The sequence below is a fragment of the Quercus suber genome, unplaced genomic scaffold (assembly GCF_002906115.3).
Source record: "Quercus suber isolate HL8 unplaced genomic scaffold, Cork oak 2.0 scaffold_208, whole genome shotgun sequence".
Taxonomy (NCBI): domain Eukaryota; kingdom Viridiplantae; phylum Streptophyta; class Magnoliopsida; order Fagales; family Fagaceae; genus Quercus; species Quercus suber.
Window position 1 is genome coordinate 727,945 of NW_027069666.1, and position 25,304 is coordinate 753,248.

At 37.7% G+C, this 25,304-nt stretch overlaps 2 protein-coding genes across 2 annotated transcripts; both read right to left on the reverse strand.

Moving 5' to 3' along the window:
- Nucleotides 1–13: 13 nt before the first annotated feature.
- On the reverse strand, nt 14–2,945 carry LOC136070078 (S-adenosylmethionine carrier 1, chloroplastic/mitochondrial-like). Its single transcript, XM_065779444.1, has 4 exons — nt 2,817–2,945; nt 1,525–1,578; nt 1,352–1,447; nt 14–1,061 (listed from the first exon to the last, which is right to left on the reverse strand). Exons 1-4 carry the CDS (start codon nt 2,913–2,915, stop codon nt 939–941), a joined length of 372 nt encoding a protein of 123 aa, XP_065635516.1. The 5' UTR covers nt 2,916–2,945; the 3' UTR covers nt 14–938.
- An 11,126-nt stretch (nt 2,946–14,071) lies between these two features.
- On the reverse strand, nt 14,072–15,187 carry LOC112031918 (uncharacterized). The gene has a single exon (XM_024064623.1). The coding sequence runs from the start codon at nt 15,185–15,187 to the stop codon at nt 14,072–14,074; it is 1,116 nt and encodes a 371-aa protein (XP_023920391.1).
- Nucleotides 15,188–25,304: the final 10,117 nt, after the last annotated feature.

The window sequence follows — 25,304 nt, forward strand, 5'->3', positions numbered from 1 at the left end:
TGTGTGTGTGTGAGAGAGAGAGAGAGAGAGAGAGAGTGAGAGAGAAATGATACAACTTATTTTTTAGCTTTTTGGAAATGGGCTGTACCTTAAATTTTTGCATCAAATAGCAGAGGTAGGTCCTGATAGTACATATTTATAGACAATGTTGAGAAATATGCACAATCCTTTTGGTTTGAAAAAAAATGTTTGAATGGCAAAATCCTTGCCAATTTGTAGTAAGCTAAGCTTAGTTTAATTTGAGATAATTCATTTATTTGGTACAGAATAAATCATCTTACATAACCCCGCACAAGTAAAAGGGCTCCCTATGCCTTCTTTAACTACTTTAGCTAATCCCAACTTAACTTGAGTCAACCAAGTTCAAGTTCAAGAGAACTCCGACAGAGAGGAACAGGAGGACCTTTGACAGTCAGGAGTCAGGATCTAACTACAGAGAGGTTTAAATCCCAATTTGTTGGGTCCCTTTGCTATTGGATGTCTTTTGGTGGTAGTAGACCATCAAATATGTATGATTTCATAGATAGACAATTAAAAATCAGTTTTGGGAAACTTTTTGGGTATATCGCTATACATTATTTTTTCCCGGATAACCGGATAAGTATATAGCTGTACCTGCACATCATTTCTTCCCTATGAATTTTTTTAAAAATAAAATAAATAAAAACTTCTAAACTCGACACAGCTAAACCTTAATATACTTTCTACTGCAGGTAAAACTCAAAGGTTATTGTGAAAGGGACTCCAAACACTAGATTTCATGCTACAGAGACAAAACGTCTACAGAGGGGCGTTAAAAGTAACACAGCATCTTGCAATCAGAGAAATTACAATGGCATTGGAATAGAAGCATCACACATATTCAGTATTTCATGTAACACTGACGCTCAGAGAGGGAATGAAAAACATAAAGCGAAAACAAATTCTTCCAAAATGTGTTAACAGTAAATGCTACATGGTGAAGATCTTACCGCTGCCTTATAACCTATCCGAAGTTGTTCATAGATGCAAAATTGAAGAGCATCAAATGGCAAATCTCGTAGTAAGAAAGATCCATAGCCCTGCAATCTCAACAATGAATGTCACGTATGCAAACAAAACAACAACAAAAAGTTGCAAAATTAAAAGGAGAGAGGGCATGCAGGTCACATATTAATGCCACATTTAACACATGAGAAGTCACTCAACAATACAGGTGTATTCTCTCTTAGAAAGAACCCTTTAGATCCTTAACCAAGAATAAGAAATTCTTCCATAATATTATAGGCAGGGGTACTTGAATAGTGTCAAAAGAAATTTCAAAAAAGGAAATGGAGGTGGTAGGGGGTGGGGGTGGGGGTAGGATACACACTGCATACAGTCCTTTGAAGCCCTCCTTAGAGACAATAAGGCGGACAGCATCAGGAGCTGAAGTAAATTGCCCAGTCTGCATCCTTTGCTTAATAACCTGAGGAGTTGAAAGGGTAAAAAAGGGGGTTCGTAAAGCATTTAAATATATTGAAATGGATGTAAAAAGTTACCTACCTCTGTTGGAACACGAATGAGAGAAGCAGCCATGCCTCCTACAGCCCCTGCAGTCTACACAAAGTTCAACAACCAGAGCAGTTTACACGGTCAAACTATCAGCTATAGTATCAAGCAACAAACAAATTCAGGAAGTTTACTAAAGACAGGGCATGTATCTCGATTTTCTACAGGCTAATGAAACAGTTATTTTAGATCATTAACTAGAACAGGCTCTGGTCCCATCGTGAAAGTGTTAGAAAGTTAGAGGTTGTTTAACAAAAATGTGTTTGGGGCTTCAACTAACATAATATACTAACACCTTCATAAGTAACAATCATTGTGTTGCGACAAGTCTTAAAAGGTCATATCCACTGCACAAAGCTCCCACATTTGCAGGGTCTAGGACTAGGAAGCACGGGTGCGTTTTGAGACTCGGGTGCGGGTGCGGGTGCGGGTGCGAGACTCGGCAATTTTTGAAAAAGGTGGGTGCGGGTGCGGCGGGACTCGGCGATTAAAAAATTATTAAAATTATTTTTATTTATATTTTTAATATATTACTAAGTATACTTTTTCACACTATATATACATATACTAAATTTAAGAGCAATAATAAATAATAACTCAAATATAATATACATAAATTAAATAAAACCCACAAAATTAATATTTTTATCTTTATTCTCTCCCTCACCTGCCACTCAGTGCCAACAAGTCAACAACACGTTAAGTTTGGTCTCCTCAGAATATCAATTTTACCTTTTTTTTTATTTTTTATTTTATTTCCCAAGGCTTCCATTTTCCAAAGCCTAATCTACACCACACGTCCACACCTTTTAAAAAACATCTCTTTGTCTTCTTCGTTCTTCTCCTCAGCTTCGTTTCTTCCTTTCTACATTTTTTTTTCTTCTTTCGTCTTCCTCTGCTTCGTTTCTTCCGTCACTCCCCTTCCCAGTTCATACATTTTTTTTCTTTTTTTTTTTTGTTCTTGCTGGGCTCGCGAAAAAAAGAGAGGAAGAAGACGATTTGGTTCGGCACGAATCGGCGCTTGTCGAAGCCGAGTCGGCGCGAGTCCGGCGCTCCACGTGGCAGGACGCGGCCCGACACGGCATGGACGCGCGGTCTGCGGCGTTCCTCCCGCGTCGCCGCGTCCCGCCGAGTCCGACGCGGGTGCGGCTCCTCTGGAGCCGTGTCGGTGCTTTCTAGGTCTAGGAGAGGTCATGGTAAATAATAAGTTGAGAAGATGCTCATTGGTCATGTGCCCAAGCCAAACCAATATATTCATGATAATAGGAAATTAAAGAAGCTCTTACCAAATGAGCTGCAGCGCTAAGATTTTCAGGAAACAACTTTAACAATTTCTGCTTTGTAGGTTCATAAACACCAACAAATACAGCAGAAGCCCTGCACATAAAAGAAGATTATCAATACAACTTGGATGCTACAAAGAGATATCCTTTTCTTAGAGCAAACAACTCCCTAAGAAAGTAAGGGAAAAAAGATGTAGGTAGCATTAGGAAGTCGAACGGGGAGCTTGTAGTCCTTTTGTACGAACTTCAATTCTTTCATAGTGAATTCAGGTTAGCCTTGAGGATCGGTGGGTCAAATCCTCCCCAGGTTTTTACCGTGTGGTTTCCTGGGTGATCATATCTTGTGTTATTTATTTTCCGCTGCTTTATATCTTGATATGATTGTTTGGATTGTTTTAACCTAGAATTGCTTAATTTGACTAAGTAACAACTTGGCTAATTAATCTAGGCTACGCAATCTGTGTGTTTAAGGGGTCTAAAACCGTTCAGTTGTTATTAGCAACAATGAGGAAAAATTCTTCCAAGTCGGAGTTCAACTGCCTCCTCGGGAGAAGAAAGAACTGATAGATTTTCTCAGAAAAAATATTGATGTATTTGCATGGAGCGCTTACGAGGCCCCCAGGGTGGATCTAGACTTCATTTATCACCATTTAAATGTCAATCCATTTGTTGTCCCCAAAAAGCAACCACCTTGGCACTTATCCAAAGAACATTCTGACACTGTCAATGAAGAAGTGCTCAAACTTAAGCGGGCTGGGGCCATAAATGAGGTGTTTTACCCTAAGTGGTTAGCCAACACAATGGTGGTAAAGAAGAAAAGTGAGAAATGGCGTATGTGTGTAGATTTCACGGATTTAAATAAGGCTTACCCAAAGGATCCTTTCCCTTTGCCTCGAATAGATCAGCTAGTGGATGTAACCGCGAGCCATATCCCCAAATGAGCTTCTTGGATGCTTTCTAGGGATATCACCAAATACCATTGGCTCTGGGTGATCAAGAGAAGATTTCTTTCGTTACGCCCACAGGGAATTATCATTATAAAGTGACGTCCTTTGGACTAAAGAATGTGAGGTCTACCTATCAAAGAATGATGACTAGGATATTCAAACCACAACTGGCAAAAATATTGAGGTCTACATAAACGATGTGGTGGTAAAGAGTAAGGTGGAGTTCAAGTACATAAATGATCTCGGAGATATTTTCAAGATACTGAGGAGACACAAACTACGCCTCAATGCTGCTAAGTGTTCTTTTGGGGTAGGCTCTAGCAAGTTTCTAGGTTATATAGTTACCTACCGTGGAAATGAAGTCGACCCAGATCAAATTAGAGCAATCAATGACCTGCAACCTCCTTGGAATCCCAAAGAGGTCCAGAAGTTGACAGGAATGACTATTGCTTTGAATCGATTCATTTCTCGGTCAGCAAACAGGTATAGGCCCTTTTTTCAGTTGTTGCATAAGTGGAAGGGATTTGAATGGATGGAGGAGTGTTCCTCGGCCTTCCAGCAGCTGAAGGAATATCTTTCTCGGCCACCTATTATGTCCAAACCTAAGGAGGATGAGGTTTTGTTCGCTTACATTGCTGTAGCCTGACATGTGGTGAATCTGGTACTGGTGCGAGATGATAATGGGGTGCAGAGACTAATATATTATGTGAGCAAATCATTACATGAAGCAGAGTTTTGCTACTTACCACTAGAGAGGGCCATCTTGGCAATAATGCATACAACGTTGTCCCACATTACTTCCAGGCTTATACTGTTGTGATTCTAACCCAACTACCTCTCCGATCATTGCATCAAAAAGCTGATTACACAGGAAGGGTTGCAAAATGGGCAACGATCTTAGGAGCCTTCGATATTAAATACATGCCTCGTACCTCTATAAAAGGCCAGGTCCTCGCTAATTTAGTGGCTGAGTTTGTTGAGCCTTCGTTTGAAAAAAATGGTGAAAGGACAAGCATGGATGAAAAATCAGTTGGGATAGTCTCCTTGCAGGAGCCTCTATCTTGGAAGGTGTATGTTGATGGTGCAGTAAACCAAAGGAGATCAAGAGTGGAGCTGGTTGTAGTATCTCCTGAAAGGATCATCATTGAGAAATCCTTAAAGTTGGGCTTCTCGGCCATGAATAATGAGGCTGAGTATGAGGCTTTGCTGATAGGAATGGCTATGGTTCAGAAAATAGGAGAAAGAGCAGTGGAGATGTTTTCATATTCAAGGTTGGTTGCAAGCCAAGTAAAGAGAGAACTGGAAGCTAAGGATGTGAGAATGCAGGAGTACCTGAACCAGGTTAGGCACTTGCAATCAACATTTGACTTTTTTTCCTTACACCAAATCCCTAGAAGTAGAAATACGTATGCTAATTCCCTTGCCACCCTTGCAACCTCCTCAGCACAGAGTCTACCTCGAGTCATCCTGGTAGAGGATCTATGCAACCCTACCAGGATGGAAAGGGAGAAGGTCCAGATTCGTCGACTTAGGGTGGGACCTAGTTGGATGGATCCTATTGTCTTATTCCTTAGGGATGACATCTTGCCCAAAGAGAAGGGGGAGGCTGACAAAGTGCAAAGAAAGGCTCTTCAATTTTGGCTGTCCGAAGACCAAAAGCTGTACAAGAGCTCTTTTTCAGGACCATATTTGTTGTGCATCCATCCCGAAGCAGTAAAGCTACTCCTAGAAGAGTTGCATGAAGGGATTTTTGGGAGCCATACAGGAGGCAGATCCTTGTCTCACCAGGCCCTTACTCAAGGATATTAGTGGCCTAATATGCAAAGAGAAGTGCAAGAGTACGTGAAGAAGTGTGACCAATGTAAGAGGTTTGCTCCAAACATTCATCAGCCATAAGGTGTTCTTAATCCTTTGTTTAGCCCATGGCCTTTTGCTCAGTGAAGCTTGGACATTGTGGGGCCCTTCTCCAAAGCAACAGGAAACAAGAGATGGCTTTTGGTTGGCACTGGTTACTTTATCAAATGGGTTGAAGCTAAGCCACTGGAAAACATTAGGGATATGGATGCCAAAAGGTTTATATGGAAGAACATTGTCACTCAATTTGGGATCCCTCATACCCTTATCTCAAACAACAGACTTCAATTTGATAACAAGGCTTTCAAAAGGTACTGTTATGAATTAGGTATCACAAATAAGTATTCCACTTCAGCTTACCCCCAAGGGAATAAGCAGGCCGAGGCTGTCAATAAAGTTATAATGAATGGACTTAAGAAGAGGTTAGATGATGCAAAGGACAAATGGGTGGACGAGTTTCCACATGTTCTCTAGACATATCAGACTACCCCTCGTAGTTCGACAGGGGAGACCCCCTTTTCAATGTCTTACAGGGTTGAGGCTATGATTCCTTTGGAGACCGAATTTCCAACGCTAAGGACTAGCTTGTTTGCTCCAGACAACAACTACCATCTATTAGAAAATAGCCTAGATCTAATCAAGAAGCGAAGAGAAAATGTCATGGTTCAATTAGCATACTATTAGCAAAGGCTTAAATAGGAGTATGATTCAAATATAAAGTTAAGACCATTGGCCCCTGGGGAATTGGTATTAAGAAAGGTTGTAGGTACAACAAAAAACCCAGCATAGGGGAAGTTAGGGCACAATTGGGAAGGGTCATACCATATCACCTCGATAGCAGGCGTAGGAGCATACTTCCTAGAAGATCTAGACGAAAAAGTTGTACCGCTACCTTGGAATGTAAATAACCTGCGAATGTACTATTATTAATGAAAGGCAGCTCTGCCATGTTTTAATTTTTGACATTATGTGTTGTGTTAATTACTTGTTTGAATATTAAATAGAACATTGGTTATGCCTAACTTCTCGAATCACATATCTTGGGTAAATTAATATTCTTGGTTATTTGCTTAAGTGTTAAACAGAACCTTAGTTATGCCTGACTCCTCGAACCTCATGCCTTAGGTAAATTAACACTCTCTATTGTTTGTTTTAGTGTTAAACAGAACTTTGGTTATGCTTGGCTCTTCAGACCACATGCCTTGGGTAAATTAACACTTTCTATTACTTGTTTGAATATTAAACAGAACCTCGGTTATGTCTGGCTCCTCGGACCACATGCCTTGAGTAAATTAATATTCTTGGTTATTTGCTTAAGTGTTAAATAGAACCTTGGTTATGCCTGACTCTTCAGATCACATGCCTTGGGTAAATTAACACTCTCCATTATTTGCTTAAGTGTTAAACAAAACCTTAGTTATGCTTGACTCCTCAAACCACATGCCTTGGGTAAATTAACACTCTCTATTACTTGTTTGAATATTAATTAAAACCTTGGTTATGCCTGGCTCCTCAGACCATATACCTTGGGTAAATTAATATTCTTAGTTATTTGCATAAGTGTTAAACAGAACCTTGGTAATGTCTGGCTTCTTAGATCACATGTCTTGGGTAAATTAACACTCTCCATTATTTGCTTAAGTGTTAAACAGAACATTGGTTATGCTTGGCTCCTCAAACCACATGTCTTAGGTAAATTAACACTCTCTATTACTTGTTTGAATATTAAACAGAACCTTAGTTATGCTTGGCTCCTTAGACCACATACTTTGGGTAAATTAATATTCTTGGTTATTTGCTTAAGTGTTAAACAGAACCTTGGTTATACTTGGCTCCTCAGACCACATGTCTTGAGTAAATTAACACTCTCTATTACTTGTTTGAATATTAAACAAGACCTTGGTTATGCCTGGCTTCTCAAACCGCATACCTTAGGTAAATTAATATTCGTGGTTATTTGCTTAAGTGTTAAACAAAACTTTGGTTTATGCATGGTTCCTCAGACCACAAGTCTTGGGTAAATTAACACTCTCCATTATTTGTTTAAGTGTTGAGCAAAACCTGGGCTATGTTTGGTTCCTCGGATCACACACCTTTGATAAATTAACACTTGTTTATCCCTTTTCCTACTAAGTGTTAGTTTATCTCTAAAAACTTAAACCTCCCTGTTGATTACACAGTTTTCAATACCAGCACATAGTCATCTTTTCTCACCATTTACATAGGTTTAATTTATTTAAGCTAACAACAATTTATTACTACTCGCTTTTGTTAAAGTGTGGGTGTTCACCCTTGGAAGCACCATCAATCTAAAAGCCTCAACAAAGGGCGACGCAATGACTACAGCCAACCAGAGATAAGTATTACAAGAAAGATAAAGACTTATAAAGCAAAAGTTGACATCTTTTCATTAAGCAAAAGAGAAGTACATTATGAACAAGGGCAAACTGCCATAACAAAGGAAAATTACATACAAAGAAAAAGGAAAAATAACAATAAGTAAAAGGAAAAAATCCTAAAGCTATGCCTTAGCGGGAGGAGGGTCATCTTTGCTGCCCAGCTAGGAGACAAAAGGATTGGGGGCCATGGGATCAGCTTCCTCAGATTGAGGATCAACCTCCTTTGCCTTGGGAATAGCATCCTTGGCCTTGGAAGTGGCATCCTTGAGCTTAAGGGTAGCTTTTGGACCCTTGGCCTTTGGTAGGGCCTTGACCTCCTTGCCCTTGTCCTTGTCCTCTGGCCGAGAACCACCCTAGCCAGCCCATTTTCCTTTAGCCACCTCAGCCCCCTAGCCTTGGTCACTAACCTTGCCAGGCTCTTTAGAGACCTCAACAGGAGGAAGAGAGGTCTGGGTGACAGAGGTTGCTTAGAGGAGGTTGGTGCAAGGGTAGTGGGAAGAGGGAGTGCAGCTGGAACTTCCCAGATGTCTACAAGGTAATAAATGTTCTTAGCCTTCCTCCACTTGAAAGCAGTAGGGACACCTGCCCAGTTAAGCACCTTTGCCCACACTTTCTAGCAGTAATCCCTACAGACCTTCACTAGCTCCTCCGCCAAACAAACCTCAGTTTCCTGTACCCCACCATCATAGGATGCTTGCTCTGAAGCCTCTGCAGCTTCCTTGGCCATTCGAGCAGGCTCCTTGGCCTTCTCTAAATCTGCCTTCAGCTCTAGGATCTACTGTCTGGTCGTGGCCAGCTCTATTTCAGCATAGTGAAGCCTTTTGCACTGCTCTTCAACTTGGTCCTGGGCATTCTTTAGGCCGTCCTCAACGCTCTTTCGCTCCTCTCCTCAGTTGTCAGCTTCGTTATGAGCTCCTTGTTTTTTTGCTCAGCAGTGCCCAGGGCCTTGTTGGTCTCGGTGGGAAGGTTGGCCTCGACCTTAGCCTCATTTCGGGCGTCCTTCACCCATTCCTCAGCTATGAACTCCTCTTAGATGGCCTGCATAGAAACGAGAGACAAGCACGTTAAATTTAAAAAAAAAAAAAAAAAATTAAAACAAAGGAAAGATAACCTAACGTGATGTCAATAAGGCATGCCGAGGAACTTACCAAGGCTAGATCCCTCTTCAAGGACAGAAAGAGGTCTGGCTACCTCATGTTCTTCAAAGCAGCCATATCCTTCAGTAGGAGGAGATGTTGCTCTAGGGCATCGGCCAGATAGTAGGCGTGCCCTTTCTAGAACTCCCTGATGGTGGAGTTCCATGGAATGGCTGGCCCGTCCATTTCCAGCTGAGGGTCCTATGCGAGGTTTTGGTGGCGCACCTCGACCATGTGCTGGTCTTCCTTACTCTCGACCGAGGAGGCCCACCCTTAGCTCTTGGCCGTCTTTTGCTACTTCGGCTCCTTTTAGTGGACCACCTCCCCCTCCTTAGCTACCTCCTTCTCCTTCCTTTTCTTTTTTAGGTTGGGCATGAGGAGCAAGTTAACTGCAAAAGGAGGAAAGGGGAAAGAGCAAGAAGAGGTTGGGATCCTGAGGTGTCCTTCTACGCTGGCCCCTTAGCCCTATTCATAAGAAGCTCCTTCAAGCATTTCTTCCTACTCCTCTGAACTGTTGTCCACTCGGGCAACTATGAACTTGGGGGAATGAATGACGGAAGACCTGTCAAGCTCGCCCTCTAAGTCTGAGACCTGAATTACAAGCTCCTCTTGCTCCTCTCCTTCTTCCTCAAGACAAAATTGGTCTATCTTCGCCTTGAGTGACAGTTGCGATGAAGTTGTCTCTTTTTGTAAGACTGCAGCTTCGCGGGGAGAGCAAGGGGGGGCAACTCAACTGGCACGATATCTTCTCGAGCTAGAAAACTAGGCACCAAGACATCTATCCGAGCTAGCCGAGGATCACATACTCTTATCGCGTGGCCCACGTCCTGAAACTTGTCCGACAAGGGCTCGAAGTCAAGGATGGGGTGGACAGCTCTCAATTGCCTGTCTTCATTCACGAACACTTCGAATCTCAGCACCTTGTTAAGGTCTGAGACGTTGACGAGGTTGAGGTTGGGAGCTACATGTCTTTTATCTGCAAAAACATCCGAGAAGCAAAACCACAATTAGAATAATGAAGCTATCCATTAGAAATAAACAAAGTGCTAATGGAAAGGAGAAAGCAGCAAAACTACAGAGCTAATGCCTATGTTAAAATTAAAAAAATAAAATAAAAAATAAAAAAACCTAAACCTAGGATACCCTACCTGGCTCTCTCTCCCGGACTGGGCAATGAAGACCGTCATGCCATTCACCTAAGACTATCAGAAAGTCATCCTTCATGCCCTTGTTAGATTTGGGGAGGCACGAGACAAGCCTGACAACAGAGGATTTAGACTTAAGGTAATACCCTTAGTCCGCGAGCAGGTGGCATTCGTACATCCAAACGACGACGTGCTAGGTGAGCTTTAGCCCCATTTGCTCGTTGAGAGCGTCCACACTACCCAAGACCCTAAACAGGTTAGGCGCGCATTGGTGGGGGCATAGCCTATAGGCAATCAAATAGTCTCTAGTTACTCTACCCATAGGAAGTGTTATTCCCCCTTCTATGAAGGTAATCATGGGAATGACAACCTCTCCTTCCCTTCTGTGGGTAAGCCATTGACCTGGAGCACAGTACTGTAGGGAAACTCCCTAGGGAATGTGGTACTTAGCCCTAAATCCCTCCATACCAGTGAGAGAATGTATGAGGTAAGCGAATCTACCCATCTAAGCAAACTAAAGGGAAGTGAAGGAAATGTTTTCGAAAAAGGAGTAAAAAGTAGAAAGCTGAGGAGACTGGCAAAGACTGGCCAAGAATAAAAGAGCCTAGGAATGTGAAAACTTACAAAAATAAGGACGAGGGTTACTTCAGGGGCTTCTCGAAGGTTTGAAGATTTTGGAAGTCTTGAAAGCTTGAGAGTTTGGGAAGTCTTGGGAGTTCGAAGATTTGTAAAGTAAGAAAAAATGAACCCCCAGGCGCCTTATATAGGGGGCAGAATTCGGTGGGAGTTATTCTACCCAAAATTTGAGGAGAAACACCAGTCGTAGGATCTCCATCTCACTGTAGGATGTAGGGAACAAAGTGCCGTCTAGAGCATTTAATGAGACGTTGCGAACTCCAAAGCGTCAAAACGATTGCAGGACACGCGAAGTGACACTTTCACGTGTGGAAGTCAAAGAAATGTGTGGAATTAATTATCCAAGGTCAAAACCCCATTTTTCTTCTCGGATAAGAGAAGAAAATCTGCAGTTTTTAGGGGCTATTGTGGGGTACAAGAATTTAAATAAGGTATTTGAGCCATGTGTCATACCCATGGCTAAGGAGGCTATTATCATGTTGAGGAGGTCACATGCTCGGACAGTTAGGCCATATTAGTGGCACGTTACCAGAAGAGATCATACTGTAGAGAAAAGGCTTCAAGGAGGGGGCTAGCCCTAACATGACTAAAAGGATGGTGGCTACCACCACATTTAATGCATCCCACCAAACCTCCTGATAGCATTTATGTGGAGAAAACCTCTGAACAGTGCTGTTTTAGCTACCCCAACTCACAAGGGGCTTGGGAAGGTGTCTGATGGGACAAGCATTCAAGTAGTGGCTTAGACGATCAAAAAATGAAGGGCCAAGATCATCTAAAATGAGGTATATAATGTAAGACACCCTCCAAGGAAAAGGGATTGGAGAAATCTATAGAGAACACATTGTAGCAGCAAGAGCTAAAATTGTATCTAGGTCCAAAAGAACTAAATGCAAGAATCATTCTTCTCGAACTTTGTTGAGGAAGGATTTCCTTGTTTTAAACTTGTCTTTCTTTACTGTCTTAATATCCCTGACCCATTGTGCACATTACCTGATTCATTGAGGCCTAGCTTATAGGCCCACTCTCTATAAATTCATTGTGTGGGGCTCTTTAAGCCTTAACCCATTCATCATTTGGGTTTAGGAGCCAAAAACTAGTCCCTACAATGTGCATATCAAAAGTGAGAATTGCATCATACCAATATGATTATGTGAGATGATGGCCCAATTGATAATAAAAAAAAAAAATGGCTACAAGCTAGCACAATCTCTTCAAGAAGCATATGCCATTTTGTTCACTTTTTATTATAAATATATCATTCTCTTAACTTTTTATGGCCAAATTGTTAGCTTAGAAACACATCCATTTGAATGTGTTTATGCCACATTGTTGTTAGTTCCATTTCAAATTCACTTACAGAAACATTTGATCTTACTTTCCAGAAAATCAAATTCATTTTACAGATTATTGGGAGCTTCAGAAAGTTCCTTCTACTATTTGTTTTCATTTCATTTCAGGACCTCACAAGCGTGTGGTTCTAAAATTTTAGTTTATTCATGATTAGGATCATTTCCACTTTCCAAGGAATGCTCAAGTTTCTTATTCCTTTTTCTTGTTTATTCTTTTTAAGTTTTATATTCTTTTTCCGGGCTGGAAAATTTAACACTGACGGATTATTCTGAGTTCTAAAGGTAAATCAAATGCTGTAAAGACAAATACATTATGATGTCACACACCATATGTACAATGCCTATATAAAGCCTGCAAATACACAGAAAAAGGTCCAACATTTGCATCCCCTATTAAATTAGATATGTGCAGATTTTATAACTGCACTGGTATGTATTTTTAAGACAGGAAGAGAGAGAGAGAGAGAGAGAGAGAGGATGTGAAAAGGCTTAAAAGTTCAAACATGCGCATGTTATATGTAGACAGAAAAGCTGATATTGCCCAGAAACTTTCATGTCAGGGATGAAGTGAAAGCATGCACATTTGTCAAGAATTACATCTTTTTTAATACCTTTGAAAGAAATATAGGAGTATCACCATCGAGCATCAGAATTTTGGCTTCTCAAATGCCAAATTGTAAAATACATTTGGCATTTGGGCCCAAATTGCTCCAGCAACTAGATTGCTATTAGTGTTGAATGCCAAATTTTTTTGGCATAGCGCTACAATGCGGTCTCATATGTGAGATTGCACTGTAGTGCTATGCCATCCAACCAGAGACAGATGCAGGATTTTAAGTTGGAGGGGACAGGAGATAAGCGAAAAAAAAAATTTCAAATATGCATCCATATTGTATTAATAAACTATCAACCAAGACAAATACCCAAAAATCATTGTTTCTTAATATATTAAGATACAATCATCTACTAACAAAAACAAAAGACACGAAACACTATTATTTCTTTATATAATCATCTATGAAAAGGGAATTCGACACTCTTTCAAATCTTCAAAATCATCTACGATTGAATTCAAACTAAATGTTGAAGCTATATCCTTTTCAATGTATAACATCAAAGAGTTCGTCAAAAAATCATTTTCCATTTTGTTTTGAAGGTTAGTTTTGACAACTTTCATAGCTAAAAATACTCGCTCTGTAGTAGCAGTAGAAACTGGAAGAGTAAGCACAAGTCTCACCATTCTATAAACAAGTTTGTAGTGTTCTGAATTTCTAGTTCTCACTAACCATTGAAACAACTCAAATAAACTTTTCAATTCTTTGAACTCTGAATCTTGGACTACATTATGCTCAAAATGATAAAGCTCCTTCTTCAACACTTGTTTGTCATAACCTGTGAAATCTTATGGATAGAAATTCTCTATCAACAAACAAAGATCACTACTTCGAAAAGATTTTAATGCCTCTCGAGGTTCTAAAGTTTAGCTAAGCCTAAGTAACTCCATTGCATCTTCATTAAACCGATAATTTAGTTTTTGTAGTTAAGAATTTATTGTAGCATAAAAAATATTTACTCGATAATGATGCTCAATTGTAACGTTATCTTGCTGATTACGAACTCGACCTCGCCTCGGAACATAACAAGCATTTATATCCAAGACATCAATGCAATGCATCTCACAAAATGATATCACAATGGTGAGTAAGCCATCCCATCCATCATCTCTAAATTTTTGGATAAGTGCTTTAGTAGATGAAACTAAATGCATGACATTTAAAATGTCTTGAGATTAGCTTTGCAAAGCTTGACAAAGTTTATCAATGATCTCCATAGTTTCCTTCTCAAGATGCAAGATGAAGACAAATTCAAATGAAGTTAAACCCTCATAAGCTGACTTTGCTTCTGCTCGATGTTCTCCATCAATTACATCATCAATTATATTTTGTAAAACTTCAATAGTTGAAGTAAACATCCTTAATAAGCTAGAAACTGATCTAAAATGTGAACTCCAACGTGTTTCTACAGGTCGTTGTAAAGTGCCAATTTGATTAAGTCCATTTCCAGTCTCAAGCTCTTCAAGATCAATCAAACGTGCTATTTCATTAGCATTGGCAACTTTCAATTGCTCATTGTACTTGCATGAAGCATTAACAATTTTGATCAGAAAAAGCAATGCAAGAAAAAAATGACTAATGGCATTAACTTGTTTTGATACTTTTACTAATGCCAATTGTAAGCGATGTGCAAAACAATGGATGTAGTAAGCATATGGGCAATCATTCAAAATCAAATCTTGTAATCCATTCCAGATACCTCGCATGTTGCTTGCTCCATCATATCCTTGCCCTCGAATATTTTGTATATCTAAGCAATGTTGAGATAACAAAGAATATATCCCCTTCTTTAGAGTCAAAGCCGCAGTGTTAGTAACATGAATAAGCCCAAAAAAATATTCTTTGATAAAGCCTTCTGCATCAACATATCTAAAAACCACAGCCATTTGCTCTTTCATGGACTCATCACGAGCTTCATCAACCATTATGCAAAACTTTGCATCACCAATTTCTTCCCGAATGGCCTTCTTCACTTTGGCTGAGTAAACATGTAGAATTTCCTTTTGAATCCTAAGTGATGTGTAGGTTGCATTTTTGGGAGCTTTTTCTATTATTTCAGCAACCTTCTCATTCCAAAAAGTCACAATACCCAATGATTCAAAAAAGTTCCCTCGATTTAATGAACTAAAACTTTCATCATTACCTCTAAAAGCTATAGCTTGAAAGGCAAGATACCGGACAATAAAAATTGTGGCCTTTAGTTGCAACCGATTATTTGCAATTTGTTCAGTAGTGAAATGATCAACTACCCTTTGCAAATGCTGCGATTGGTTCATTAAATCCTTACACATTTGCTCGACAACTCTATGAGCTGAGTTAGGATCTTTTCCTATATGACATTGAAAATAACAATCTTTGCCCCCAACCTTTTTCCAAGATCTAAATCCACCAACAATGAATGCATTTTGTCCCACAACCCCATTTGGATTATGAAAGACAAAGCAAGGCAAACAATAAGCTGCATCTGTTGTAGGAGAATATTCAAGCCATTTTGAATAATTTCTAAACCAAGAAGCTTGAAAGCTACTATTGCGCTTTCCACTTTTTTTGAATGTCTCTAGAGGAGGTTGGTGCTTACCTTTTTTAATGTAAGCCCGTCGAATTTCATCACGTTGATTAACATGATATTCTCATATTTGTTTGCGTGTTCCGAGATCATAATCCAAAGAATCAAGGTCAATTCTTTGAAATTGTGTTTAAGAGATTGGAACATCGACATTTTCCGGAATTGGAACATCCACATTTTCTAGAATTGGAATAGCAACATTAGTTGTTGGCAATTCCACGTTGACTTCGGAAGAATTTGAAGTTGAACCTTTTCTTTTGAAAAAATCAAGCATTGTAGTTGATTTTTCATGATCTACAAATAAAATAAGAATCATATAAGAATCACCATTATTTTCTTAAATTTGTGTGATAATTTTCTATATTATATGATTTGTTTTTTTCTTTTTTGTCTTTGTTCTACCTTTATTTATGTCTTTGTGTTTGGTCTGCCTTTATTTATGTCTTTGTGTTATCTCCCTCTTTCTAACACTGACCCACTAACCCAATGAATCCCATTGGCCACTAACCCAATGAATCCCACTGCCTTTAACTTTACCTTTTGTCAGTTGCCCAACTCCATTTGTCCTTATTATGCCCAACTACTAGTCAACAAAGAAAAAACTAGTCTCTACAACTACAAACTCTACTCTTTCTCTCTATCTCTCTTATCTATATAGAGAGTCACAAACATAGAGTCACAAAGTCACAAAGCCCAAAAGCCCAAAAAAAACAAAAAAAAAAACACCACAGGCAGCAGCCGCAACACAGATTCAATTCACAATCAGTTAATCACCAACATTAGTTTAGTTCATCAGTAAAAATGAAACACCACCAGTTCATAAGGCACAAGCACAGTTTCTGCGAATCTCAAATTCTTTGATCAAATCACAAACATTTTATATTTATTAAGTTTTGAAGGAAAAGATAAGAGTAAATACCTGTGAGCGGCGGGCCGACAGCGACAAGTGGGTCTCGAGCAAACGGCGACGGCGGCAAGTGGATTTGAAGTGGCCGGCGGCAAGTGGGTCTAGCCAGTGTGGGTCTCTGGTAGCAAGATCAACTGATCAAGATGGGTCTCGCAGCACTTTCGCTCTCACAAGCATCACGGTGTGGGCGTCGGCGGCAACGACGGTGTCACGTGGTGGGTCTCTCTGTCTCGCCTCTCTATCTTTAATCTCTCTGTCTCGCCTCTTAGCTCTCAAGTCTCCTTTCTTTTCTTTTTGTTTCTTTTTTTTCCTTCGTTTTTTTGCTTTTGCTTTCTCCGTTTGGTTTGGTTTTAGACTGAGAGCTGAGTTTTTTTTTTTTTTTTTTAAGATTTACATGGGTCATCAGTCATGGGCTGGCCGGATGATGGGCAAGCCGCAGGGGTTCATATTTTTGGGAGGCCAGGGAATGGGCCTGAGCTAAAACAAAGGGGGGGCTCAAGCTCTTTTCTCAATTTTTTTGGGGAAAATTTTAGTTGCTAATTTTTTTTTTTTTTGGGCCCAAGCCCCCTTTGCCCCCCTCCTGGGTCTGTCCCTGCATCCAACAAATAATGTATTTTAATAGCGCTACAGTCCCCTCTCTTTGTTTTTGCTCTCTCATCCCCTCATAGTCCGTTCAAGCCCCTCTCAAGCAAAGCTCCGTCGGTCTCTCAAATCAAATCTCAAATTTTAATAGCGTTAGAATCCTCTCTCTTTGTTTTGTGGTGTTATGTGGGTTTATTTTATGGTGGCTGTGGGTTTGTTGGTGGTAGCTGTGCTATGTTGGTGGTGCTGTGTTGGCGTTGGATTGTGTTTTTTTTTTTTTTTTTTCCTGGGTTTAGCTACTGGGGTTTGTGGTTGTGGCTAGTGGGATTTTTTTTTTTTTTGGGTGTTGACGGTGGATTATGGGTTGCTGGTGCTAGTGTTGGTGGTGTCAGGTGTGTGTAGTGCGGCGGTTGTGGTGATTGTGGTTGTTGAACAGAAATAAAGAGAGAGAAAGAATAAATAATGTATTGTATTGTAAATGATGGTAATTGTGGGATATATTATTTTATTGTTTAGAAATATAATTTTAATGAGTAGAATAGGAAAATAAAAGTTGAAATGCTGGATGTATTGTAAAATGGTATGGCATAATTGATAAAGTAGCTTTTTAGGATGGTAAAATAAGATGAGATATGAAATCCGGATATGGATGCTCTGGGTGCCAAATGCCAAACACCAAACACTAAAAAACACCTCACAACAAGTGTTTCAAATGTGCCAAATATTTGGCATTTGTGTTCATACCGTTCCAAATTTGGAATGGTACGGACACAAATGCCAAACCAAAAAAATGATTTTTTATTCGACTTTTCCCTCTCCTCTCACTTCTTTAATTGATTTTTTTTTTCTCTTTTCTCACAATCTATCTCTCACTCCCAACCGGTGTTCTCTCTCTACCTCTTTCCTCTTCAAATTAAATTCCGAACTCCTCCCTTAACCTCAACCTCAACCTCAAACATCTTTCTCTCTCTTTGCACCTCAAATCAAACCCAAACAAAATTCTTTCTTCTCTCTTTATCGAGCGGCAGAGCTATGGATTAGGTCATGATTGGTTGAGACAGTAGATGGGTCAATTGGGTTGGGGTTTTTGGTGGGTTGTTGGTTGAGTTTTGGGTTTGGGTGGTGGAGTTGGTTGTGATTTTGGTATTGGGTGGTTCCGATGGGTTTGGATTTTTGTTGGTTTTGGAGGTGGGTTGCAGTGCCGACGGGTCTGATCAAACCCAGATCAGAACCATATTGTCGTCTGAAGTTGCGTCGTCCTCCACTACTATTGCCGCCGATCTCGCTGCCTCGTTCTCCACAACTTGCCGCCGACCTCAATGTGTAGTCCCTCATGCCATGCCGATCTCGCCACCTTGTTCTCCACAACTCGCCGCCGACCTCTCTCAATCAAGTTGTGGGTGTGAGATTTGGGATGGTGCTGTGGATTTGAGATTTGGGATGGTGCCGATGGGTTTGAGATTTGTGGTTGTGGGTAGTGGTGTGGTGTTGTGGATTTGGTGGCAATTTTAGTTAAATATTATTTTAATGTTTAGAATCTAAGAATAGAAGATGTGATAAATTGTGAATTGTAAAATGGTGTGTTAAAATAATAAAGTAGGTCTTTGGTGTGTCAAAATGACATTTTTTATAAGAGAACTGAGCTCAATGGCACAAACAAAACCCAACAAACAATGTTAATCCATGGCAAATTTATCCAACTTTTATTTTTTTTCACAGATGGGTGTGAGTGATTAACACGTCACTTTTATTTATAATCATTGACATTATTTTTAGGTTTTTGATAAAGAGTATCTTTGCGGTTCTATGTATAAGAAAATTAATGACATTAGAAAGTAACAAAAATAAATAAACAAATACTTATTTAACTTATGATTAATGTGTGACTACACACGAAAAGTTTATCAATTATAATAAAAAAACTCAACCTTTTTGACCACAAACTCGTTAACCAACTCTTATTTTTATTGTCCATTAATTACAATATGCTATTTCATTAGTTATAATGATTATAATTATAAACTTGTGCATGGTTCATTGAACAAAACCACTCCACATAGAGAAAGATAAAACAAACAATGCACACTGAATATGTTTCAACCAGCATGATCACCGTAAGGAATGCCTTTTAGGCTACATAACACTATACCCTTGACTTTTTCTGCCTATCTCTGTGGGTTTTGGAATCCTTTCCTTGCTCTTACGCCTGGAGTTTTTTTTTAACGCTCTCTAAACTTTGCACATTTATTATTATGGGGTCGGTAAAATTTTCAGAAAACAGGGACAGAGAAGTCACATTTAATGCAAAAAGTGGAGTAAATTTGGTCAACAACAGGCAGCTTCCGAAATTAGTGCCGAATTTCTGTTAAAGGCTTGAATTCCATGTTGCACGCGAAAATGACTTTTTTGAGGGTATGATTGGGGAAATTTTAAATTACAGTTGTGAAATTGCTATTCAGAAGAAATAAACAACATTTGAAATAATAGCATGCTTTTCAAAAAATCTTGAATAATAACATGCTGTTGTGTTCATATTTAGTGTGTTTTGGTAAATTAAAAAAATAAAAGTACGAGAACTTATAATATTCATTCTATGATGATTGCTTTTTATTATCAGGCTAAAATATCAATTAATTAAGTGGATAGTGAACCCCAAAATCTTTATTCAACAACAATAGATTTTACCAATTAAATTAACTATAACTAGGTGTATTGGTAATTTGGTATCTTAGTATCTTACTCTTGGATAAAATATATTTATTTTTTCATTTTTCTTTCTTTATTTCTCAAATTCTTCTCCTTTTGTGTTGGATCAACTTCATGGGTCATTTTAGAAAATAAGAAAAAAAATTTATAGGTTATGCCATGGGCCTTGTCTTGTTTCTTGGTTGCATACGACTAATGGGTCGTTCTCATGTGAGACATGAGGAAAGAACACTAAATGTATTGAATAATTTCACTCACATTAAAGGATGGTGTGGTAGGGAAGTTTTAAATTAAATCCACACATTTTTTAGGTTTTAATGAAGTATGTACCGAAAGAGAGAGGATAATGATGGGGGGAACTAGGATTATGGCTTTACTTCCTGATATTCTTCTTTTTGTTATTATTATTTAATAATTTTCAAATGGAAACATTCTGAATTAAAATCTTTAATCTCCACTAGCCTCATTACATGCACAAAGCGCGTGCAATGAGACTTTTTTTTTAGTGGTCTTATTTTGTCGAAAATAAAACCTGTATTTTTTATTTTATATATATAATTTTTATTTTGAAAATCTAATTGATAAGTGGATAAAGTAATTTGAAAATTAACAGAAAAGTAGTCTTATTTTTGAGGCAATGTTTTAATGGGAGTTAGAGTTTCATTTTTATCATATTGTCCTTTAGTTTTATCTCTACCCAAACATAGTAGTATAGGGTATTTTTAAACTAAAAAATGAGAAATCCAAATAAAGAAAACCCTTTAAATAATAATATAAATTATATTTATTCAGCTGAATCCACAATAGGATAGGTAACTGCCTGCCTAAAATGGCTTAGCTATTGCCTCAGCTTTGAACTTAAATTTTGGGTAAGCATGTGTTCAACATCTAGGTCTTTAAACCTGATAAGTATCACCTACCTACGTAAATATTCATTCATTTGTTGCTTAACAACCCTACTAGCCTAAGGGCTGAGATAAAGAAAAGCCTTAATTTCTATTATATGTGTGCTGGCCTTTTATTTGATTCCATTTATACTATGTGGAAACAGCTTGATTTCTCTAGCATTTTCTTGCACTTCTTTATTAGAATCAGGTTATTAGAACAAAAGGAACTAGCCATTTAGCTCTGGCTCAGATGGTACTTCCTCCTACAAGAATAAATGGTGTGTAACATACCACTTATTATTATTTTTAAAGCCAATTAGCTCTAGCTCATACAATACTTTCTCCTCCCTTAATAATGGAATGAAGGTTAATGCTGAGTTCATGACCCACAATGTGCATATGTTACTTGCCTAAAACGTTGTATCCAATGCATAAGCTCCTACTTCTATAGGATCTGGAAGAGGTAGTTGATTGGTAACCTTATGAAGGTTGATTTCTGAACTTGAACCCACGTCATGTTGCATCTATAAGTCTATAACTTACCAATAAAAAAGAAAAAAAAAAGAAAAAGAAAAAGAACAAAGTACAAATACAAAGAAACTAAAATCATAACAAATGATTTTTAATATTATTGGTTTTAAGCCTCCATAGCTGTGCTTGTGTTTTTCAAGACTATTTATCACAAATTAAGGAAAGCCCTAGTCAAATTTATGTTATATCCTAAAAAGACCAATGACAATTTGGACTTATTGTAATCACTTCTATGGTCTAGATTGACTTAGTAAACTGTTGATGCAGAACTCAGCATATGCTCATGCAACACACACATTCATACAATCCATAGAATCTAGGGTATCACAATAACTCGTTTCTTCTTTTCTAGCTAAGATTCTCATGCGTTTTAATTACCAATTATTTGAGTATTAGTTTACATGTTTGTCATATATTTTTTTAAATCCAGATTTAAGTTATTAAAGATCTTGAAAAATGTTTGGTATCTTTGACAATAATTTAGCAGCTAACATTCTCTTGAAGGGTGGTCTGTTAATCTGATCACATTCAGGCATCCCAACCTTTATCTGATGTGCTGGAAGTGTCACAGGCTAATATTTTCCTTCTAGTACAAATTATCAAAAAGCTGCAACTTGTCATGGCTATCTCTCTGATAATTTAGGCTAATCTGGTACTATTTTTAAGCCTTTTGTTTAGAATGTCTGTTATAAAGTGATTAAAGTCTCACTTTAGACCTACTTTCATCTTGGCACCCATATCAATCTAGTCTACTAAACTCTAGGGTAGGTAGTAATTGTTAATTGGGCGGAACGTTTCTTTAAATCTACAATTGTGAATTCATGGACTTCAAGAATTGCCTGGATACAAATTCTTGATGATCTAAAGCCTCTGCCTTTTTGGGGGAAGATAAAAAACCCTGTATCATCTTTTCCTTATAGTTAATTAGAACTAGCAAAACCTGCTTTTGTCAAGCAACCAATTATCCTTTGGTGTTTTTAGCATCAATAGTCAGTTCCTTATTATTTTGTGGAGAAACAATTTAACATCTGAATCTAGACGATATGATCAACAAGATAAGCTCATAAGTCATAACCATCTCGGACAATGAATTCTGCAGATAAATGGTGTAGTTAATTGTTTCCATTACATCCTAATGCATTGCTATAACCTGTACTGTAGTTAGCTAATTGTAGGCAGCTCTTTTTGCTAAGGAGATCAGTATTTTTGATGCAATTTTCGAAGGAGATGTGAAGTTAATTATCAAGGCTTTGAATAAGAGTGATGTGAAGCAGATGCAATTAGAGGATACTATTTCTCTAGCCTTAGTTTTTTTTTTTTTTTTTTTTTTTCCTTCGTGTTAAAAGATTAGGTCACTCAGTTGCTCATTATCTAGACAAGCAAAATTTGGTGAGGAGCTTCAAGTTTGGATGGAATCCATTACTAATCTATAGCTTCTCTTGCGTCCCGTGATATGTGTGTAATCCTCTTTTCCCTTCAATAAATGACCTTTGGGTTGGATTTCTCAAAGGAAAAAAAAAAAAAAAAAAAAATTCCTTCTAGGTTTGTTGAGAAATAATTTGAATTGTGATAATTAAATGAGCATTCAGGCGTAGTTGCTACTTCCAACAGAACAAACAAGGATGCTGCTTTATTTGTGATTTAATGTTGAGCAGCAGTTTCATTTATAATTGTGTTGTGCATTTTTCTTAGATGAACTGCTGTAAGTAATTAAACAAGGATGTTATTGCTGTGCAGGAGGATTAGGATCTCCTAGAGTTATCCTAAGAACTCTAAAGGGATCTTAATCCTTGCAGTAGAGACGTTTGTTGATGGGTTATTAATTTTTTGACAATCATGGGATAACATAAGCATTTAATTAAAATTGTAGTTTACATTTTTATAGACATGCCACGGTGAAACATCATAAAATCAAGAGTCCCAGGTGAGAAAATAAAGCAATTGTATGTTTTCATGACAATAAATTTGGTGCTATCATCAACTTAACCATTTCATCAAATCATTTGTTAATGTCATGCTCAACCATATTGTCAAATCTTTCTCTTGTGACATGTCAAATCTACTTGCAATCAACATGAAAGAAACTGATAATTCAGAATTGGTATCTAATTATTTCATCTGTTTTTGTAGATCAAAGCATTGAACTACATATTGTCATGTGAAATAAGATTTGTGCACTAGTGATTCCAATGCCCAGCCTATCTAATCAGGCGACAAGGGATGGAAATATTCGATCTGATCAAGCTACTTGTCTCTGGTACTAGCCCATGGTTCAAACAATGAAGTGTAATAAAATGAGACATTAAAGAAAGAGTTTGAAAAAGAGAATTCACGAAGAATACAGTGTGTGAACAATTGGTTGTCTTTGAAATTATAATCATTTTTCATTTAATTGTCAAACTAGATGCTTTTCCTTTTCAATGTCAATTAAAAGCCTCAAGGATTTTATGCACTATTTGATGACAATTTTCAACAATGAAAAAGTTTAGATGTTTACTAATTGACAATAGAGTAAAGAGGGGCTTAGGATAAAAATTGCTAGGGTGTGCATCTAACCTACTAATCCTAACGGAAAATAATGGATTGGTTTTTTATTAGTCAGTTGGCTAGTTTGGGTTGAGATTTTTTAAGAAGGATGTGCTATATATATATATATATATAAAAGCTTGTAATTTCCATTTTTTTTTTTTTTTTATCTTGATGTATTAGATATTTGGATGGAAACTTTTTACTTGTTGGTTTGGTGTATGTATATGAGTCTTATTTTTTATTTTTTGAAATCTTATTCATATAAGAAATATAATTTTTTATAACGGAGATAAATGGTCCAATGGGCCTAACAGAAAAGCCCATGCCTAACACTCCGAATAAATATTTGGATGGAAACTTTTTACCATTTTTTTTATAGGAACTTTTTACTTGTTGGTTTGGTGTATATATATGAGTTTTATTTTTTATTTTTACTTTTAAATCTTATTGATATAAGAAATATAATTTTTTATAACAGAGATAAATGGTCCAGTGGGCCTAACAGAAAAGCCCAAGCCTAACACTCCGAATAAATATTTGGATGGAAACTTTTTACTATTTTTTTTTATAGGAACATTTTACTTGCTGGTTTGGTGGATATATATGAGTTTTATTTTTTATTTTTTTTAAAATCTTATTGATATAAGAAATATAATTTTTTTTTTAATAACGGAGATAAATGGTCCAATGGGCCTAACAGGAAAGCCCAAGCCTAACACTCAGAATAAAGTACCCAACGTTGGTTTAAGGTGCTGATTCCCAATCTGATGAGGTTGGTTACTGCTCAAGCAGACAAGATTGATTTGGATTGAAAATGCCACCCAAATTGGAACCACTTTCCTTTTGAGGGTTTTTTTTTTTTGGATAATTCAATAGTATTTCTATTTTCCTTGTAGGGTTGCACTTCTTAGGAAGTACAACTGTACAACAGAACAAAAACCCAGGAAGACTGGCATCATTTCTAAGTATCAAAATAATCCTTAAAATAAAATAAATTAAAAATTAAAAAATCTAAGCAATGTTTAGCACTAAAAAAAAAAAGTGAGGGTATGAACAGGTCAGTATAGGCCCAAACTCAAACATAACAGGATGTACTAATTATATATCTTCTGCGTATGGATTGGACTAAACTTGAAAATAAGCCCAAAAGAAAAGAAAGGAAAAACAAACCTTGCCACTGGTCCATGGCCCAAATTTGAGGAAAAAGTCCAATAAAGAGTAACTCTTTTTTTTTCTGAGATAGTTTTAATATATGACATTCGCTCTTGATGATAACTCTTTACGATCAAACCAAGACACTAATTGATTTTTGGTGTAAGCGAAGATTGAATCTAGATCTTTTATTCAATTATCAGAAATTTTATCAGTTGAATTAATTGAAACCCACATAAAGAGTAATTATTAGATACTCTCATAGCAGTAAATGATGCTTCATTTCATTATACTCAGGGAATACCAAAAAAAATTTCCACAAATAAGAATATAAGATGACATATATTTTTATCACGGATAATACACATTATTTACTTAATGTAACTAATGAAGTTCCTTATGTATTGCACATGACAAGGACACATATCATTTTTTTACTGTGAGCTGAAATCTAATGCTCCAAATTTGTTTGGAGCTAATCTTTGTCCCAATTTTTAAGCCCTTTAATTACTTATTTTTTGTTGACAATTCGATAGATAAGACTAGCA

What these genes read in the sequence shown, in the direction of transcription:
- LOC136070078 (XM_065779444.1), bottom strand. Translation starts at nt 2,915, where the DNA reads ATGTGCAGGGCTTCTGCTGTATTTGTTGGTGTTTATGAACCTACAAAG. An exon ending in TTAGCGCTGCAGCTCATTTG is followed by an intron (nt 1,579 to 2,816) that starts GTAAGAGCTTCT and finishes AACTTTGTGTAG; the next exon opens with ACTGCAGGGGCTGTAGGAGG. An exon ending in TCATTCGTGTTCCAACAGAG is followed by an intron (nt 1,448 to 1,524) that starts GTAGGTAACTTT and finishes TCAACTCCTCAG; the next exon opens with GTTATTAAGCAAAGGATGCA.
- LOC112031918 (XM_024064623.1), bottom strand. Translation starts at nt 15,187, where the DNA reads ATGTGTAAGGATTTAATGAACCAATCGCAGCATTTGCAAAGGGTAGTT.